The following is a 21,924-nucleotide window of genomic DNA, read 5'->3' as shown; positions in this document are numbered from 1 at the left end:
AATTTTTACAGAGACAAATTTTATTGAGTTTTCCTCTGAACTTGAATAAGAGAAAATACCGAGCTTAGGGAAATTTCTCCATTGCGTCGTACCACGCTAAATTAGTAGTGAAGATAAAAGTGCATGGCCGTTATTTTCACTTTGGAGTAGATTAAAACATTATATAACATAATACTGGATTGATCGCTCTCATCGTGTTTCCCGCTAAAACACTGAATTGGCGCATTTTTTTTTCCTGCGATAGTTGCTTACTGATGATGTCGATGGATGTTTGCAGTTTTGTTGACGTGGTATGCTGCTTCTAAGCAAAGAAGTACAAATCGAACGAACAATCAAAGAGCAAACAAATAGATAAACAATAACAACAGAGAAGATTAAGATACGATAGCCAATTATCTAAGTTTTATACATCGAAACATCAGTGAGTATGATCTTGTAGTGAATCAGACTGAATTGAATGTGCATTTTGCTCATTCGTTCATTTTTAATGCGTTACGCAATTTTAGTCGCTACATTATGTGTGTTAAAAGGTGTTAGAGATTATTTTTCTTTGCGTTGTTGGTTTTTTCCCCGCAATAAGTCAAACAAGTTTAAAGTTTGTTATCGTTTGTTTGTTTGTTTACGCATCAACATACTTGTCCTAACTCGATCTGCGTGTAAAAGTACATGTCATGTGTCGCTATACATGTTTGGTGAAACTGTTTTCTCCATTTTGTCGTGTATATTTGATGAATAAAGATTTTCTTCGTATTTGCTGCATGCACTTTTTTTTTTTGTTGTAAATTTCTACCAAAAATACGTATAGATTTTTTTTTTTTTCGAAATAAGATTCCAGTATGCCTACTCACGCCATTCAACAACACTCACACAAGCAGGATGCATCAAACAGATCGTTGGTTTCAGGAAGAATCAGATTGAGGGAAAGACCGCAACATTTTGGTATTTTATAGATAGATACAATTCTTTTTTTTTTATTAGGGTACATCACTTTGCAAAATACATGGGTTTCTTGTAATGCGGAAACATCGATTAAAATTTCATACACAGAACAACCTTTTTTTTTTTCTTTTTTTTTTACAGATCACGTATATTAACAATTAATATGTTTTCAGACTTTAGTGATTTAAAGACTACGCATGAACTTATTTGTATGTACAGCTAATAAGAATTAGTTACTAGAAACTTGCATGCGCAATCGATACAACAACCGATATCATACTTCTGTTACACTATCCCATATGGGATACTTTGCGTTTGTGTTTTGATCGACATTTTCATGCATATGTACACTAGGTGATTACTCGTTTTCAAAAATTCTGTCTGACAACTGCACAAAATATTGAAAATAGAAACGAACACGTTATCATTTCTTAGCATAGAAAAAAAAAATATTGTGCCAAAAAAAACAATGCAGTACATTTTCACCAACAACAATTAACAACTGAATTAAAAGTCAACCGTTTTGAGAATGAATACGATTGAAAACACTTTTACACGAAATACATTGATAGGTTTCCTTGTAGAATGTTGAATGTATTTACATCTTTTCGTCTGATGAGATACTTTGCCATTTGCATTTCCAGTGCTTTGCCTGAAGGAACGTTATCTCCACGCATAGCCTGATGTATGTCACATATAAGAATATAAACATTTTACAAATATATAGACTGTGAATGTTGTAAAAGCCTTTTCTGCTAATTTACGGTAATAAAAATAAGTGACTGTAAATTCGTATCAACAGTCGATGCAACCACCTGTATATGCAAGACCAAACTTAAGCCTTTGTTATTCAAACATTGCTTTGGCGTTTTGATTTATGATATTATGCATTATCGTTGATCATTGACTTACGGCTACAAAAGTTATGAAAATACAAACGCATCGGTTATTTTCTTACAAGAACAAAATGACAGTGTAAATTCCTGTAGTGATAACAATACAGTTTATAAAATCAAAACACCAATGACAAATTGACAATTGTTAGACTAATAGAGTTAACACTCTACTCTTATTTTTTTTTTTAAATAGAATACGATCACTAAACAATACGAGCGTAAGTTATGGAAAACAACTACATACAATATGAAGTGGTCGAAACATAGAAAAGACTGTGAACAAGTTTTTTTTTTCTTATTCTTGATGTACATTAATTGTGTTAGCTTGTATACTTGTATATTATGATGATTATACTAAAGAAAACATGTGTGTCCATTGACTCTTGGTGCGAGTAATACATCTTTTCACAACACCTGTATTTACAACAATTCTGCCCCGTATCTTTATATGTACATGTTGTAACCTGCGTTTCGAAGAAAAAACTAATACATGTAATACACTTCACTCTATCAAAGACATAAATGAGACTTATACAACAGTACATCAGCACCTGCGTTAATAATCACACGATAAATGACGACAAAACATATCTTTACACTGCAGAATTCATAGATGGGGCCATGTTTTAATCAGTTTTATGTCATAGAATAGTTTTCTGTAATGTACCATTTAGGAAGTCAGTTTTGACATAAGGTCTGGGTTGATTGATGGTATAACCATCGGTTTTAATGATTTGCCATACTACGTGTACGTGAGTCAAAAATACGCAGTACATGACAAATACACTTATAAAATGAAACATTCAATGTAATCATCACTCAGAGAGAGAGAGAAAAAAAAGGAATGTCAAAAGCATTTCACATAAGCGTAGGTTATCAACGACTAACCGATGACACTGAGATGTGACGTTACTGTATGATACAGTTCCTTTCATTATTAAGAGCGTGCAGTGACACTAGCTAGCCAATATCAAAACAAGCAAACAAAGATAACAAAATGTACATGTATAGAGAGAATGATCTAATGACAACACCTTCACTTTATCGTTAAATGTCTAAATAGGTAGTTGAAACGTTGTCTTCCAACACCTTTCTCTTTGGATAGAAGTAGGTAAAGGCATTCTTAATTTGTGAATAAGTGGAAATTCCGTTTTGGACCACGCGAAATCCCTTGTTGACGCCACTACCAGCAACCTTTGAACGGAGTACCTGCAGGTACGTGTCTTTCGTAATGTCATTTTGCTTCTTGTTGACCCCTTTACAACTGAATTTGTCAGTAGGACCAAAACAGTAATATGTTTTACTGCAAAGTGCTATTATCCCATCCCCCTCCCACTCTACTTTGAATAACCCAGGTGTCCTCTTGTCATATCGAGCGTTCTCGGGGGTATCGTTTCGAGGGAACCAGTTTGCCTTGTTGTTTTCATACTTGTGTCTAATATTGGGTTTGATTATGTTATCGAACGACTCAGACGAAATGGCGATATAAGCGGAGTCAGTATCCATTTCGCACATTTGAAAGTCTGACAAATCCACGTATTCCAAGAGAAAATCGTAATAAAACTGAAGCATACGTAGTTTCGCTAATTGGTAGACGGCATGACCGATTTGAACAGGAAGGTCCATGTTAATCTTTCTCTTCGCCATATCAACCTCGTAACAATTGTCTGAGATGGGGTTCAAGTCCCGGAAAAATGTGTCGTTAACATGTTTCTCGGCTTTCTTCCCATCGCAAACATTGACGTTTCGATGTCTTTCCTTATTTGTTATTGTTTTACCATAAGACGAGTTGCCGATGAGTTTCATGGTGTCAGCTATAATGCTTTTAGAGGGATCAATATCACCCCTACGTCTAGCATTTGACACGCTTTCGCCAAAGTGTTTGAAACAGGCAACGGGCTTGTACTCCACAAACTGGTGTATCTTGGATACGACCAACCCATGGCGAAGATACCATTGGAGTAGAGGTGTGTACAGTAGAATGTTTTGACCAAACATACTACCAATTAAGCTACGCCTAGGAGTGTTCATGATGTCATGTTCCTTGGCGTAGGATCCCATCACGTCCCCGATATCTTCTCTAGATATGTCTACATTCTTAAAAATTGGGCACATTTCTGAAAAGTGTTCTTTGAGATGATCAGGCACATGGATATCACACTGAACGAACCCAAAGAGAGCACCATGTTGAATAGCAGAGAGAAGATTCTCTTGGGTCAACCCATGACGGTATTTAGGAGGAGGAAACCTTTCCGTGAGAAAAGCGCTTAGTTTGGGATCAGTTTTGCGCATTTCTTTATACTCACATTCCCAAATGGAAATGTACTCGTAACCCAGACTTTGTACGTACCGCTGTTTTTCCTCAGTTTTTTCCAACAGTTCCTCCATAGTTTTTCCCAGTTTAGTGTTCCTTGTACGACCTTTATTGAGATGACAAGAATGCCCATGGAAGTAGCATCCATGAAATTCAAATACTTGTTTGGTTTCGGCACAAAAACCATCCACGGGAAGCTGGAGATGTCCGATTTTCTTTTCAGAATGGTTACCGGCATGTCGAATGGGAATTTGTCGACAAAAACTTTCATATTCTAACCACTCTTGGGAGATCGGATGCCTATTTTCTGGCTTAAAGTCATTCTCGATCCGTCGTCTTACATAGTGGCCTGTTGGCATTCTTTGCATAATTGCGTGTAGATACAACGCATTTGCATCAAAACCAACTATCTTTTTACATGGCTTACCCCCACGAATTTTTGTTACATTACGCTCATGATACCTATGAAAAATGATAGACGGACCTCCCACCAAATTATCACGAAATGTGTAATAGAGATCCTTATCTTTCTCCGAGATCAAGCTAAAGTGTGCATCTGGGCTACATTTCATCAGATACTTCATGGTAAGTCCAGGAACTGAAATACCGTCTTTGAACAGATCGATTTTGAGATTCATATAGAACTCACGCATCTTCTCCACAGCTTCAATGAAAGGTGTTACATCGAGATTATTGTACCATATCAAATAATCTCTCAGACAAGACATGTTATTTTCTTTCCAGATGCGCTGACAGTATTCATACTGCTCTCTTGAAAAGGAGGTATGCTTGAGATTATCCCTGAAAGCTTCAATAGGGGGAAGTTCAGATTCATTTAGTTTATCGAGGCAATCTACCCAGCCATGAGGAAAGTAACCTTTCCCCTGTTCGCAGTCATACGCCTTTAGAAATGCTGCGTACGAAAATCCAGGGGCAAGAAAATTTGAAATATCTAAGAACTGGAGATGTTGCGACTTCAGAGCCATGTGATTATGGTTTCGCTTTATGATAAAGTCGACCGAATCATACTTCAAAAGCGAAGGATAGAGAAATTGTTTAATTGCGTTAATGTCATACCTCCCCGAATTAAACCCAACCACAGGCAGTTCTTCGATGTGATTGACAAATCGTTGCTTTAGTCTCATGAGATGGGTTGCTTTCTTAGGTTTTTCTTTGTTTTTCTTTTGCGAGGTTTCAAATTCTTGTATTTTTAGATCTAATCTTTCTGTGACGTCCTTGTAGAAAGACTGAAGCAAAGAATAAGAACGACGACTGATTTCTAACATATATATCACAGTGTCATCGATTAGTTTTTGTGAGTCTCCATCGGACACTTGACAAAATGGTTCTGTGTATCCGGGAACATTTGAGTTAACGCTTACACTCATCGGAATATGTCTAGAGATATACTCTAATTTGTCAGTGGGGGTATCATTCATGTCGTTGTTTTCTATCTTTTCTAGATAGGACTCCATGTCGAAGGTAGCAAAATAAGGAAAGTATCTGCGCTCTTCTTCAACCAGAATCCCTTCATCAGCCAACTCTTCCCATATTGTCAAGGGGTTGTGAAATGTAGCTCTTCCCTTAGGGAAAATATGCTTAGTGGCTGTAGAAGTACATATTTTTTCGTGTCGATGGAGTGATTTCCCAGTTTTCCAAAGTTTGCCGCATGTGCGGCATTGGAAGTTTTGGCAATATTGTTCAATATCTGTGATGAAGCTGAAATGATTTTCGTATAGATTTACATACATAGTATCTGGAAATTTGTCCAGTCCCCGTCGGACGAGTTTAGCGGCTACTGTTACATTATCATTGTCTGCCAGTTTCTTTTCACATTCTGTCACACCTTCATCATCACTACATTTTACTGGTTGTAACTCATACACCATAATATTGATCTTGAAGAACTCTTCCACTTTACTCAAATGACCGAGTCTAACGCCTGAAAACTCTGAGGTGGAAACATGAGGTAGGCCTGTATACTGTTTCAGCAATTTTTTTGGCCTTGGTTTCAAGACCGTCAGACTTTTCCCCCTGAAAGAGAGCTAAACATCTAAAAAGACATAAATTATCGGTATACATCTGACTGTTTTTATGGCTCTTTACTAGAGATACAATAGCTCTGTTATTTTGTACATAATCTGGGAGATCTATCCCTTGGCCAATGGGATGATCTGTGATACAAAACACAAAAAATGTAACATTTTGTGATATGCTGAACCACCCATTTGGAATTTGGGCGAAGTGTTCGAGCATATTCCAGAACATCTTCTTTCAGAAATGTATCCAGAAACTCTTGAAATGACGATTTGTCAGTAACGAGGGCAGGTTCGTTGAGTACTTTAGTGTTTCTACTGGCGTAGAAATACCGACACTCGTTAGTTTCATTGTTACAGAGTACAAAACCGTAAGACGCATTAATCTTGAAAACTGAAGACTGCTGTTCAAACACTTTTTGCGCTTTTTCTCGAAGAATTTCGTTGTTAAGGTTTGGAAGATGAAAGTTGTAAAAGCGATGAACTCTGCCAAACGACTGTCTGTCTCGAATGTCAAGCCAATGTTCCCTGTACACTTGGGCAGCGCAGCTTTCAGGGTCGATGTATGGAGGAAGGTTAATCATTGGCATCAAGTTGGGTTGTTGACGACGTCCTACGACAAAATATAGAATACATAATACAGGCTAGAAGCACAGTGTGGATTATGATGAAATCGTTTGTCTCGATCGAGGCATAAAATCTATGTTTCTTGACACGTGGGGGAAATGAGGAGATCAACCAGCACTCGATTTACGAGAGGTATGATCTTACATTAAATCAGTGTATTAGAACGTATATAGGTCAAAATATGCTTCGCAAGTAAAATCAGGAGAGTATTCAGGAAACTGCAAAAAACATTCTGCTTTTGTGTGTGTATGTGTGTGTGGGTATGTGTGTGGGTATGTGTGTGTAAATGAAGGATCTGAAAATTGAATTGAGTCTATCAAGCTCAGCGGTGTCAAAGTATTTTTTTTAGAGGACGAATGACACGAAATCATAAAAACCTCTTAACTCTTAAAACCTATAATTGCAACATCACAAATAGAAACATCTCAACGGGATTGAATAGCTGTTCCGGACTAAGTTTGACAAAATTCGCCCTTTCCGAGGTTACTTGTCAAAACTAACAAAACAAAAGCCAAAACCTAACCATGTAGGATGCTTCAGTTGGTATTATGCATGTATCTTAGCCTTATTTTAATCAAGCATATCTCACTTGCATGTAGTATTTTCATTTTTTATTGTGTGTGTGTGTGTGTCTGTGTAACATTGGTATTAATTAATCGCTGCAAAATGCCTTATGAACAGTATATTAGCTTCTTTTTTTTTTCCTTGTAACAACTTGACTGAATTTACTTGCAAATGGCAAATAACTAACTGTAAAGCCCTAATTTAGGTTCATGAATACAAAATATAGTTAAACATCTTCAACATTCATATCAAGCTTCGGGCCCGGTTTCATACTATCCCAAAAGAAATTTGATTATTTCCTTACTTACCTTTTGCATGATTTGACAATGGCTGATCGGCAACACGCTTTTTCGATGACTTGTGAGGAATCGGTTTACGGTGCGAATTGATGTGTTTCATAAATTTTGCACGATGGTGATATATTTGTCCACAGGTGTGACAGAGATAGGTTTCCTTTGGGAGATGCAATTTCATGTGTTTCTCAAGGTGCTTCTGTTCTAGGAACTGTGCTTTGCATTGTGAGCAAGTTGGTCGCTGGTTGTCCTGATCGGGTTTTAACTCAGTGCTGGAATCCTGATGTGTTTTCATGTGACGTTTTAGACTATCAAGTCGACTAAAGGCTTTTCCACAAGTATCACAAACGTGCAAAACTCTCTGCCCATGATGGAACATGCGATGATGACGCGTCAAATTCCTTTTCACCGTAAACTCCGCGCTACAAAATTCACAACTGAATGGAAAAGGGTTGTTCTCCATTATGATTTTGAATCACAAAATGAGCTCGTCAGAGATAACTTTAGAATCCGAATATATGTACAGCGTGCATGTTAATAAGGTTACTACCCTCAGCTTTCAGAAGTCTTTGCTCCACGAATGCCCAAGGTAAAATGAACTGGTTGGGTAACAGCGTGTGTTTAAATCTCCCACTCCACTCCCTTGATGTAGGGTATTTCCTGAATATTACGTAATACCATCACACGCTTGGATGATTTCACTGCTGACGTGTTCAGACAGGAAATTATACACTTCCACTGCTCCCATGCCATCAGCTAGTATACACTGTTATACATGGCCCCAGACAACGCACAGGCTTTTTCAATGGTATTGTTGCTTGTCGGCATAAAATTGTGATATGTGAGTGTTGTTGAATGGCGTGAGTAGGCCTACTGGAATCATATTACGAGAAAAAAAAATCTATCGTATTCTTGGTAGGAATCTGGAAAAAAAAAGTGTATGCAGCAAATACGAAGAAAATCTTTATTCAGCAAATATACGTAACCACAAAATGGAGAAAACAGTTTCACCAAACATGTATAGCGACACATGACATGTACTTTTACACGCAGATCGAGTTAGGACAAGTATGTTGATGCGTAAACAAACAAACGATAACAAACTTTAAACTTGTTTGACTTATTGCGGGGAAAAAACCAACAACGCAAAGAAAAATAATCTCTAACACCTTTTAACACACATAATGTAGCGACTAAAATTGCGTAACGCATTAAAAATGAACGAATGAGCAAAATGCACATTCAATTCAGTCTGATTCACTACAAGATCATACTCACTGATGTTTCGATGTATAAAACTTAGATAATTGGCTATCGTATCTTAATCTTCTCTGTTGTTATTGTTTATCTATTTGTTTGCTCTTTGATTGTTCGTTCGATTTGTACTTCTTTGCTTAGAAGCAGCATACCACGTCAACAAAACTGCAAACATCCATCGACATCATCAGTAAGCAACTATCGCAGGAAAAAAAAATGCGCCAATTCAGTGTTTTAGCGGGAAACACGATGAGAGCGATCAATCCAGTATTATGTTATATAATGTTTTAATCTACTCCAAAGTGAAAATAACGGCCATGCACTTTTATCTTCACTACTAATTTAGCGTGGTACGACGCAATGAAGAAATTTCCCTAAGCTCGGTATTTTCTCTTATTCAAGTTCAGAGGAAAACTCAATAAAATTTGTCTCTGTAAAAATTGGTCACTCTGAATATCTGTGGGTATGAATGCAAGCGATATGCTCCACAACCACCAAGGCCGAATGAACCTCAACTGGAGTAAAGGAAGTTTGAATTCACCGCCCCACTTCATGGAGGGAAGTCATTTCCTACGGGTTACGTAATACCATTGACCTTTCTGGTCACTGTACAAAGATACCACTGCGTTATGTGCAGACACTTTCAAACCTCTGCCTCCATGTTTGCGCATTGCAAGCTTGCACAATCAAAATGTTGATCAGCACACGCATCATTAAAAAATATATCTGGTAGTCTAGTTCACGTATGGTGTTCAATTTAGTTATGTGACTGTCACGCATAATCATTAGGGAAATACTGGATAAAGTACGTATTCATATTCAACAGCATATATACGAAATATTGTCGAAATAGTCTACGATTCAAGTGATGCTTGATGACGGTTTCGTTTTGAGTTGCTCAAAGACTAAACTGTATCCAGGGAGGTGAGTGTCTCACCTCCCTGCTGTATCTAATTTTTGCTTAATCAACCAAATCGTATCATGAGCAAGACTGGGTACGTTTGTATAGATATTTGGTTTGTAATTTGAATAGCTATACATACATGTATATCACGTACGTATGAATATGTTGATGCTTTTATTTTTCTTTTCTTTCTGTCTTCGTGTATATAGGCCCAATCGAACGAGATAGATTCTAGTCATTTACAACGTATGAGTATTTTGTTATCTTAAAAGGTTACATCATGATCCGTTATGCCCTCATAAACTTCAATGTTTTACGTATGCAATGTATCCTACTCATTGATACAATATGAACTAGCGATAATAAAGATCACTTTGCTGCACGACACTTCGTACGAGGCTCCAGGCAACAACTTCGTGGAATGTTGCGTTGCATTTTCACGAAAAGAAACTGGTCATTATTACAGCACATATATTCATGCATAAAGCTCTATACGATGGTCACCCTTTCTAAAAGACAACAACAACAACAACAGCAACAACAACAACAACAACAACGACAATTGTAGCCTCCACATCTCGTAGTCACAGCGCCTGCAATGGCTCCTCCCTCATCTTCCTAAAAAGAAAGACAACAAGAGAGCTCCACATCTCCGATAGCTTGTAAAGGCTCCATCCACCCTCACCTTCAAAGAAACAACAAACAAACAAACAAACAAACAAACAAACAAACAAGAACAAACGTAGTGCTTCACATCTCATAGTTACAGCGCTTGCAAGGAACCCGCCCTCACCTTCCAAATAAAAGATAACAACAACAAAAGCTTGAGCGCTCCACACATCTCATAGCTTGTAAAGGCTCTACCCTCACCTTCCTAATAAAAGACAACAACAGACACAGTGCTCCACACCTCACGAACGATGGATTTGCCCCTTATATTAAGCTAATTTGCATATTCACTGATAACTAGTCATCGACAATACTATGGCCTCATACAAGGTACATCGGGTTCCAGGGCTTGACCCCCCCCCCACCCTTCCTCTAAGAAACGAAATAAATGTAAGGCTCCACATGTCACAGTTACAGCGCTAAATGCTCCACGCTCAAAAACAAGCAAACAAACAAGCGAATAAACAAAAGGCAAGTGTAGCGTTCTACATCGTTCTGATAGTCACACCACTTGTAAAGGCTCCACGAACCATGGATTGATGTTCATGGAAAGCTAATTTGCATATTCACTGATAAATCATCGGCAATATTTTGGCCTCATACATATGTATCAAGCCCAACAGCTAGAACTCTTACCTTTCCTCTAAGAAACGAAAATAAATGTAACGCTCCACATTAATAGTCACAGCGCTATATAAGGTTCTACGCTTACCCTCCTAAAACAAGGAAACATACAAACAAAGAAAAAAAAAAGCAAGTGTAGCGCGCCAAACCTGATAGTCATACCGCTTGTAAAGGCTCCACGAACGATGGATTGGTGTTCATGGAAAGCTAATTATTTTGCATATTCACAGCTAATTATTTTGCATATTCACTGATAAAACGTCGGTCATACTCTGGCCTCATGCGGAGTATGCATCAGGCTCCACAGCTAGAACTCTCACCTTTTCTCGAAGAAACAAAATAAATACAACGCCTCACAACAGTCACAACGCAAAAGGCTCCACGCTCACTTCCCTTTAAAAAAAAAAAAAGTCAACAACAAGCTAATTTGCATATTCGCTGATAAATCATCGGCAATACTATATAGATTTCTCACCTTTCCTCTAAGAAACGAAATAAATGTAACGCTCCACATTATAGTCACAGGGCTAAAGGCTCCACGCTTACCTTCCTAAACCAATCAAGCATTAAAAAAAAAAGTGAGTGTAGCGCTCCACATCTGATAGTCACCGCGCTTGTAAAGGCTCCACGAACAAAGGATTTGCGTTTATGGAAAGCTAATTTGCATATTCACAGATAAATCATCGGTGATATCACGGCCTCATGCATATGCATCAGGCTCCAGAGGTAGAACTCTCACCCTTCCTCTAATGCTCCACATGTCATAGTCACAACACCAAGGCTCCACGCTCACTTTCCTTAAGAAAAGTCAACAACAACAACAGCAAAGGTAGTGCTCCACATCTCATGGTCGCATCGCTAGCCGAGGCGCCACACAACCAACATTCACGTTCATTGTACGCTGATTTGCATATTTACAAAAAAAAAAAAAACATCATTAGAGATACTTAAACTCATGCATACTCATAAGGCTCCACATAGTGTACTCGCCTTTCCTCAACACACGAATGTCATATCGCTTGCCACACGCAAGGCTCCACTCTACGATAGATTCACATCTGACAGTGGCACGCTGATTTACATAGTCGAGAAGTAATCAACATAATTAATATTAATATTAACGAACAAAAATAATCTGCTGAAAATATCATATCAAAATACCCGTGCGTATCAACAACACAGTGCGTCTGACGGCTAAAAACATCAAGCTTTCATAATCTTGTCGGAAGGATGCATTCATTCCCCCCTTATTAACGCTATCTAATCCTACCAGGAAATAATGGCATCATACATATTCATGTAGATGCCATCTCATGCATATTCATTATATGACCTCATCTCATGCATATGCAAATCATGGTGGAGCACCCTTGCTCCACCTGCTCCACCGGGGTATGAAAGGGTACGTATATATACTACTAATTCATAAACTCGGTCAAGTAAGAGATAACTGCCATGGTAACTGAACACCTCATGGACAGAGCGGAAGTGCATTTTCGCGCGATATTTGATGTGCGTGCCGCGCGCTTATGAGCTGAGCAGCGTAAGCTGTGACCTTTGACCGTGAAAGGAATTTTGACCCGCGCCTGGCGCTGCTATCGTTCATAAACTCTTCGATCAGCGTCAGGTCCGCGCCTGGTCCGCGCCTGGTGCTAGCTGCAGCAGCGCCAAAATAGTCCGCACCTGGCACGGGCCACTTTGGCCCCCACCCATTCATAAACTCAAAATTTTCGACTTGTACCCCTTTCAGTAACCCTCTTGGCTCGGACCAGGAGCGGACCAAGTCGAATATTTTTAGTTTATGAATGGGTGGAGGCCAAAGTGGCCCGCGCCAGGTGCGGACTATTTTGGCGCTGAATCTCGTCGACCATGCACTCCGTCTCTGAATATCTCGCAAAATCTCGGTTGCTGAGAAGGACATGCGCAAAAACCTGCGCGTACGATAAATTTTTGATTTGATCTTATTAACAGCGGAGTTGTGGTCTGACTGTGTATATCAGTTATGTTAAACATTGCTAAAAAACAATACATCAAACCAAATCAACCAAACTTTCAATACCCCATGAGGTAATGACTTTTTGAAATAAAACGCCATACGGTATATGATACTTACGCTATGTGAATATGAATTCAAACACACAGGCAATAGTATCAAATCGGCCAACATCCTTATATCGAGCGTAGCTCTATATAACACATGTATTTATGTTAGCATTCAAAAAGATCCAATCCTCTATTTTAACTTCCATTTCATGATATTTTCTTCATGTATTTCAGAGAAAAGCGTAAATATTTGTCTCTTTTTTCTTGGGAAGAGGGGGCAATGATGTGATCTATTGTATTCTGTTTTTTTTTTTTGGGGGGGGGGAGGGTGAGCATGTCGATTTAATAATCTATTAGTTTCTTTAGGTTAAAATTAGACATGGGACTACCTGAGGTTGTGACTGGCCTGGGTGCTGCTTTCTCTCTGATGATAATGTAATCGGCATTCGCAATACTGCAAAGGTCACGTTGTCATCATCCTCCACCTGTCAATCCTTGCCATCATCACTGGTTGTGGATAGTAGGCTTTAAAAATCACTCTGCAGAATTTAAGGAAATAATGAAATCCATTGTCAGCCGGACTCTAATACCGCTTTCAGTAACTCATGCAATTTTGGCCCGCTCCTGGTCCGAGCTAAAGTAGCCCGCGCCAAGCATTCAAAATTGCGTTCAGTAACTATAGCAGAGCCGCGCTACTTTTACGATGACCCATTCATACACTCGTAGTCTGAGAGCTGGCTGCTGGTCAATTTACCCAACCAAGCCCAAAAGGTTTGACCCCTCAGAGTTGCTGGGGCCACCCTCCTCATTAACAAAATGCGCGTCAGCCTGGTCCCTGAGGGCGGGTTCGGCCCCCAGGGACCCCCCGAAAAGATCTTCCGGCGGGTGTAATTTACCCCATGGAGCCCATGGACCAAACTTGGCCTAGATGAATGTCCTATGGGTGTACATAATCAAAATATAAAAACTGACAAAATATCTGGTTGGGAAAGGGATTGCTAGACCGCTTGTTTGCAGGCACAAACCCTTGTTTTTGGTCAAGGAGTCTGCGCCAAGACTACACTGTCCCATAGGCCCTGTACTGTAGCGTCTCCCAACAGTCTGAGGGACAGTGCCAGTTAGTGCATGTAGTAGTCTTGGCGCAGACCCCTTTACGCCCAACAAGGGTTTGTACCTGCAAACTACCCGTTATACCCTGGGACCCAGGGTAGTTTGCATGCACGAATTGACCACACACACACACACACACACACACATACACACACATATGTTCACACATGACTCTATGTATATACCATAACACTAAACATGTCACTTATAGGTTTCTCAATAATACAGCCATAATACCTTGCACATAATAGATGTCAAACCTATAAGATGTTCATACATTTTGAATGTTTTACATGGATACAATCAATACACCTTTAAGGCCTGAACACTGAAGAAATTTGAAATATGTGTGAAGTTGAATTATGATTTACTGGCCACACAGCCTATCACTTTTTCTGTATGATGCATTCACCTTATGAGACACAAATAGAGCTTTTCAGAAAATGCTAAATTAAAACCTTTGTTGTGAGTAGACTTCAGTTACAGACCAACCACAACAGCACTAAAGACCTGTTGTATAACACATTTAAGTAAACATTTTCATCAACAGTGCATTAAACATACCTTTAATAAAGTTAATGTCAACAAGAGGAAGTCGGATTTAGCTTGGATTACTTCTTATTCTCCTGCTTAATATCCTCTTTTAAATACAAATAACAAGTCTCAATCCTCATACAAGATTCTGTTGAAAACCTCAAATTAATAACTTTTATGTTTTTGGCTGATAAAAACCACCCTTTAATGTATAAAATAGGCAAGGATTACAGCATCCATGCCAACATTTCTTTTATTTGACTCTAATATCCCTTTCGTATTGGCCAAAAAAAAAAAAAACGTGCCGTGTTCATCCCAGACCATTGTCAATATGAAAGCTCGATTCGGCGTGAACACAGCACGAACAGTGGATGAACACGGCGTGAAGTTTGTGCTAGACGCTGCCAATATGAACGGACACGGCATACAACCGGAACCGGAAATCTCAGATATTAACAACAGCGAGCGCGCGTTAGTATGTACTGTAAAAGTGGATATTTTCGCGTGACTAATTTTTCGCGCTTGGCCTGGTCGGAAGAGTTTCGCGTGTTTTTAATTCCGCGGAATCAAGACATCACGCACAGGCACATATGGCAAGCAAAAATATTCGCGTGCTTTTATTTTCGCGCTTGTTTCTGGTTGCGCGAAATGCGCGAAAATTTGAACACCGCGAAAATTTCCACTTTTACAGAAGTATTCAAATATACACGTGTGTGCTTTGTCTACGTACAATGATCGTATATTTATCGTATAATGCCATGGCAAATTGTTTGCCGACATGCAGAGATATCAAATTCGTAAGAACAACAAATGATTGAAAAATAATGATAAAAAAACATATGTGTTGACTACAAAATAACATAGTAAATGTTTTATTTATGTCTCAACAATTTTTTCACTCATTTCACGTGTGAAATTGCAAGATCATTAGGTGCGTCTACTTGGAATTGGGTCAGTCAGCGCTGGTAATTGACATGATTACTGACGACTGCCATCAGTGGCTATACATACACTGTATACTGATTGTTGTCAGCTGTAAATGTATATATTGTTGCAATGCATTTGGAGAAATTCGTGGATTCGGCATTTTGATGGACTGCCAGACTGTCGCTTTCATGAAAAAAGCGCGGGAAGCTGGCCGCAAGCAATAACGGGACCGAGTCCCGAGTGGGTTGCTATGGAAACGTGTGCTGAGTTCGTGCCGTGTTCGAGATCAATATGAAAGGGCATACAGGCTGTACCTCGTGTGTACATAAGGATTTTTGCGGTCAGTCGCGCCGTGTTCATCCCAGACGCGAGTCTAGCGTGACATCCGAGGATGCCAATATGAAAGGGGTATAATAAATTCCAAATCAGAATAAACTGCATAACATAACATTAAGGAAGGAGCTTAATGGTTTTGGAAATGATACCGATCCATTTTCATACTCAGTAGTGCATGTCACCTCATAGTCTTGGACAAATATCTGCATATCTATAAAAGTAACGAGCATAATTATGGTGTTCTATATAAATTGTATACATATATTGCTGAACTTCCTCGAAACATCAAATAACAAGCTTCACAATAGAATGCTAACTTTCTGTAATGAAAATAAAGAGCATTTGCTTTGATCTTGTGTTCTCTTTATTTCTTCAGCACTTTTTTTTGGGTCAACTTCTTATTTCTGGAGATACTTTTTATTTTAATATAATAGTTCACAGCCCCACACAAATGGTGTCATATACTGCAAACTCTGGCATTGACCGTGACCAGTACACACCAAGTTGAAACATGAAATCATCAGCTTAATGAAATAGGGGTCTAGGAACACTACCCCCTGGAAAACCACCCTCCGGATAACTACCACCCGGATAATTACCCCCCAGGACAATTCCCCCCTAGGGCAACTACCCCCCCCCCCCGACAACTACCCTCCAAGGGCAATTACCCTCCAGGGTAATTACCCCCTAGGACAACTACCCCCCCGGACAACTACCCTCCTAGGGCAATCACCCCCCAGGGCAATTCCCCCTTAGGAAAACTACCCCCTGGATAACTACCCCTCGGATAACTACCCCTGGATAACTACCCCCGCGGATAACTACCCCCTGGATAATTACCCCCCGGAAAACTACCCCCTGGATAACTACCCCCCGGAAAACTACCCCCTGGGTAACTACCCCCAGGAGAACTACCCTCTGGGTAACTACCCCCAGGATAACTACCCCCCGGATAACTACCCCTCGGATAACTACCCCGCGGATAATTACCCCCGGATAATTACCCCCCGGATAATTACCCCCCGGATAATTACCCTCCGGATAACTCCCCCCCCCCCCGATAAAACCACCAGGATAATTATCCCCAGGTTAATTACCCCCTCCTCCGATAACTAGACCCCAGATAACTTCCACCCGATAACTACCCCCTCCGATAACTCCCCATGGATGATTACCCCGGATAAGTAGGCCTACAACTCCCCCTCCCCTATAACTATCAAGAGGAAAATTACCCCCAGGACAGTGCACCACGTCAATTACTCCCTGGGTAACTACCTCCCGGGTCACTGCCCCCACCCCCCGACTCTTACTATTAATAAAAAGGATATCATTACTACAGAAATCGAAGTTCTTTGTATTATTTGCCAGGAATCACGGAGATGCCATACTGAGACATCATCTTATGAAAACAACATCTTAAGGATTTACGATTTGTATCGTTTGCATTTAGGACGAATTATGTACAAGCTTAATTTCTCCCTCTGTATTTTGACTCTATGTTCATAAAACACGAAGCTGTCCCTTCATATCCTACCCGGTAATCCAGTAAATGTCAATGCCTTTAACCAAAACTATTTTCGCTAAATCTGTATTTTCTTTTACTGTTCCGAAATTTCTGATTTCTCTTGAAAGTGTAGCATAAAAGAAGTTTAAGTTTGAATGCCTTTACCATTGAATTAAAGACATTTTGAAGAAATGTTACACTTTAGAATGAGTTATACTTTTTGCAATATTTTTTAAACCACAATCGTCTATCGTTTACCACAACTCCATGTAACACTTCTTTATTTTGAGGAGCTTATATCTCATGCCTCACGTGCCCTGGTTTTGACCCATCATCTTCCTCTTCCCTCTCCCTTTTCTCTGTCCCCCGTGAAGGTAGTTTATTCCTGTCATTCATTACTCTCATTACAAGGGATTTATCTCGTGTGTGTTCAGGTGCAATGCACTCCCGTTAAAACAAAATGCTCAGGACCGGCAGTTTTTGTTTTTTTCTTTTTTTCGTTTTAACGAAATTTCGTTATAACCGAACTGTAATATGCAATGTATAAGGAAAAGAATGAAACCACGCATAAAAAATTCTATTTGTTGAATCCTCATCATACGCTGGAAAGCTATGTGAGATGGGAGAATACCTTTTTAATTTCGTTTAAATATTACATTTTTAAAAGAGCATAAAGTTGTTTGTGTTGTCACACATGTGTAGAAAATGACGGTGTAGGATTTTGTTATCACAGTTCGCTATTCCAAGGTTCTTTTCTTACTAAAGTACGTTACTCCGAAGGCTCCTTATTCCGAAGTTTCGCCATTCCCGGGATTCCGATGGTTTGTTTATCTGAAGGTTCGCATTTCTGAAGAATCATTATTCCGAAAGTTCATAATTTAGATCAAAATAATATATTGTTCATTTTCCGAAGGTTCGTTGATCTGAAAATGAAATGAGGTTTGTCATTTTGAAGGTTTATAAATCAAAAAGTGAGAAAGGTTCACTATTCAGAAAGTCCGTTGTCCCGAAGGCTTTTTCATCCGAAAATGAAATAAGGTTCGTTATTCCGAAGAAATTTTGTTAATGAAAAAAAAATGAGAAAGGTTAGTTATTTCGAAGATTTATTTATCTTAAGACGATTATAAGGATTGAAGTTTTGTTAGTGTACTCTCCTTTTTTCACCATGGATTAACGATATTTTTTGTAATGTTCCGATTAACGAACGTTTTGAATTCCTATCATGTTCGGACTAACGAACCGTATAAGAATGAGAATAAGGACCATATTTTATTATCGGATTAACGAACCTTTGTTATGGAATAACGCCAAAATGTGCTTAATATTTCATTTCCGAACTATTACGGACATTTAGTTGTATCAGAATCTGTGTGTTTGATCTGAATTCAGATTATTGTATTACAATAACGCAAGTTCCCCTCGGAAACTGTGCGTGATACACGGAGTGAACATTCAATGATGCGTTCGCTCATGCAGAGACGCTTTAAAAATGCTTGTTCCGCTACGCATTTTCGAATGCGATCCGCATTTCGTTACAACGGAGCACATTTCCTTTGTTTTTCTTTGTCAGTGGTGCTCAGAAAAGACTTCGTGATAACGAAAATTTTGTTATAACCGTCTTCGTTATAAGCGAATTTTGTACCAAAGACTTTAATGGCGATAATTTTGGGACCAGAAGTTTTGCTTCGTTATAACGAAATTTCGTTATAACCGTGTTCGTTGTAACGGGAGTGCACTGTATCTTTATTTGTATTCTTCGTCTCTGTCTTAATTTGCTTTCTTTGCATTGTTTCATCAATTTTGTAACTATTTTACTGTTATACCGTTAACGCTCATTTCAGAATTGCCCTACTGCATCATTGGGCATTAACAACTAGTATATCAAGAATGTGGGAAGAGATTGTCACCTCCTTGGTATGATCACCGCAGAGCATTACCTCCCTTGACAATTACTCCTTATTAAAATTAGGCTCCAAACAGTCTCCCCTCTTACAATAACTCTCCCCCAGAAAATTACGTCTCTCTTTGTTATTTTCGAACAACGTTAGCTATTTGAATTGGAAAAAAACAACATTTTTTCACTACATATCGTCTGGTTTTGGTCGAGACCTAACTTCAGGTTTTAACCATCTTTTGGGTGAGAAAATTAGAAACCCCTTACGAAATATTAAAGAGCATGTTATTCCAAGAAGGATTCAAGTTTTTGTGAAAAAAAACCTCTTGAAACGGCCGGGATATAACAGAGCAGCCCTATAATGTAAAAAGGATTCTGTCAACTACAACTCTCTATAGATCTATTAAAGAAGAGGGTGCTGGACAAAAGACTTCGTTAACAACTAGGGTGTTTTGTAAAAAAAAAGAAAAAGAAATACCGTTAAACTCGTAATATTTTACTCTTTCTAAGCAGACTAACTTATATTTGAACTGGATTTCCCCTTAAAGTGTCGAGAACATTTGTGACACTGCACCTCAAAACAAACAAAAAGTCGCCAGACATGAATTTTTAGTTAAGACCATATTCTGAAAGAGCAGACTCTAAGCTTTAAAATGATGTATAACTCAAATCAAATGGACTCTCCTCACCTATCTAAATATTGGAAAGAAAGCACAAACTCAGGAAAAGTGTGAACCGAGAAAAGAGGCTCTGAAGTGCAGTGTCTAATCAAGCGCGTAATCTTTACCAAACCGTGCTGGCTGTGCAATGAATGGGACAAAAAACAGGAAATAAACCACCAGAGTAACAACAATGAAGGGATTATCAGATTAAACTGAAATTAAGCATGCCTCATTAACACATTCTGTCCATAATTAATGCCAACTTTCAAAGCAGTAGCACTGTCCTTTCAAAAGTTATTAGAGTCGAAGGTGAAGAGTGTGGACAAGGTTTTTCAGAAATGAAAAAGGGATTCTAAAGACACACCTAATCACACTATTCTACAAAAAATGTTCGAGATAAACTGCTAAAAAAACACACTTTCCTGCCCGTTTTATGATCCCAAATTTTAGCATAATGTAAAAGAAGACCCGCTCCTTCAGAAAATATGAAAAAGTCAAGTTCGGCTAGGTTTACCCATTTCACTTATTTTCAGTCCTCATGCAAAATCAGTGTGTGCGACTTTATGTTCGTTTTGAGGTGCACGGTCACATTTAATTTGAAAACTAGCACAATTCTACTTGTATGTAAAACAAGCTGTAATTTTACTCTTATGACAGATTAGGACACCGTTTGATAAAAGTTACCAGTTATGACATCTTGTTAGTCTCTAATAATTTCAATAAAACCATGGGTTCTGCTTGATTGATAAACTCGAGTCACCGACTTGTTACCATGGACCTGCTTTGATCGACCTACAACGATTGGTAATTGTGTGGAACTGACAGCTTGTCAGGACTGACTTTATAAAACCGTGCCCGGATCCTATCGGAAATTATGGCTTTATCGAAGGGTCCCTCGCTAATGTCAAGGAAATATGAATTGCAGTGAAATCAACTCTCCTTTTCTTATGTTTATCTTCTAATGTGTTATAACGGTAGAATATGACAAGCCAAAAGAGTAAATGATGACAGTGTAAGAGAAAGGTGCATCTTCTGATGTGGTGTTATGAACTTATGGAAAAATTACAAAGGGTGGTACTTCTTTCGGGGGGGGGGGGCGGGGAGGGAGGGTTGTCCAGTAGATAAGTATCAGGAGGGGGGGGGGGTCGGGGTATGGTTATGGGGGGGGGGGGGGTAGTAATCCGGGTGGTAGTCATCCGGGGGGTAGTTATCCGGGGGGGGGGGGGTAGTTATCCGGGTGGTAGTTATCCTGGGGGTAGTTATCCGGGGGTAGTTACCCAGGGGGTAGTTATCCAGGGGGTAGTTATCCGAGTGGTAGTTATCTGGGGGGTAGTTATCCGGGGGGTAGTCATCCATGGGGTAGTTGCCCAGGGGGTAGTTATCCGGGGGGTAGATGTCCGAAGGGTAATTGCACTTGGGGGTAGTTGCCCTAGGAGGGTAGATGACCGGGTGGTAGTTGTCCTAGGGGGTAATGGCCCTGGAGGGTGATTGCCCTAGGAGGGTAGTTGTCCGGGGGGTAGTTGCCCTAAGGGGGAATATACCTGGGGGGTAATTATCCGGGTTGTAGTTATCCGGAGGGTAGTTGCCCAGGGGGTAAGTGCCCGGATACGATGAAATAGCTCTCTTTTTATACAGCATATAGGCTGAGAGTATTATCTTGGTCTTGTGGTCTCTTTATATCAGCACTTTTGTCAACTCCTTATTTCTGGAGATACTTCATCTTCAGTTCCCCAGCCCCACACAAACAAAACTCAACTTATGGTGTCACATACTGCAAACAGCGCATCATAG

General features: G+C 39.4%; 1 protein-coding gene and 1 pseudogene across 1 annotated transcript; one reads left to right on the top strand and one right to left on the bottom strand.

Moving 5' to 3' along the window:
• LOC139708054 (A disintegrin and metalloproteinase with thrombospondin motifs 7-like) overlaps positions 1–21,924 on the top strand; it is a 195,718-nt pseudogene that overhangs the window by 42,194 nt on the left and 131,600 nt on the right.
• Positions 6,275–8,313, bottom strand: LOC139708060 (uncharacterized). The gene is made up of 2 exons (XM_071620043.1): positions 7,685–8,313; positions 6,275–6,798 (listed from the first exon to the last, which is right to left on the bottom strand). Exons 1-2 carry the CDS (start codon positions 8,130–8,132, stop codon positions 6,275–6,277), a joined length of 972 nt encoding a protein of 323 aa, XP_071476144.1. The 5' UTR covers positions 8,133–8,313.

The sequence above is a fragment of the Diadema antillarum genome, unplaced genomic scaffold (assembly GCF_040938485.1).
Source record: "Diadema antillarum isolate AM-2024a unplaced genomic scaffold, OU_Dant_1.0 seq00001296_RagTag, whole genome shotgun sequence".
In the NCBI taxonomy this organism is placed as follows: domain Eukaryota; kingdom Metazoa; phylum Echinodermata; class Echinoidea; order Diadematoida; family Diadematidae; genus Diadema; species Diadema antillarum.
The sequence above is the reverse complement of the archived record's forward strand: the minus strand, read 5'-3'. Positions and strand labels throughout refer to the sequence as shown.

Bases quoted from the DNA above. Each gene is read 5' to 3' on its own strand.
- LOC139708060 (XM_071620043.1), bottom strand. From the start codon at position 8,132: ATGGAGAACAACCCTTTTCCATTCAGTTGTGAATTTTGTAGCGCGGAG. The intron at 6,799-7,684 runs GTAAGTAAGGAA...ATTTTGTCGTAG, and splicing joins ATTGTCAAATCATGCAAAAG to GACGTCGTCAACAACCCAAC.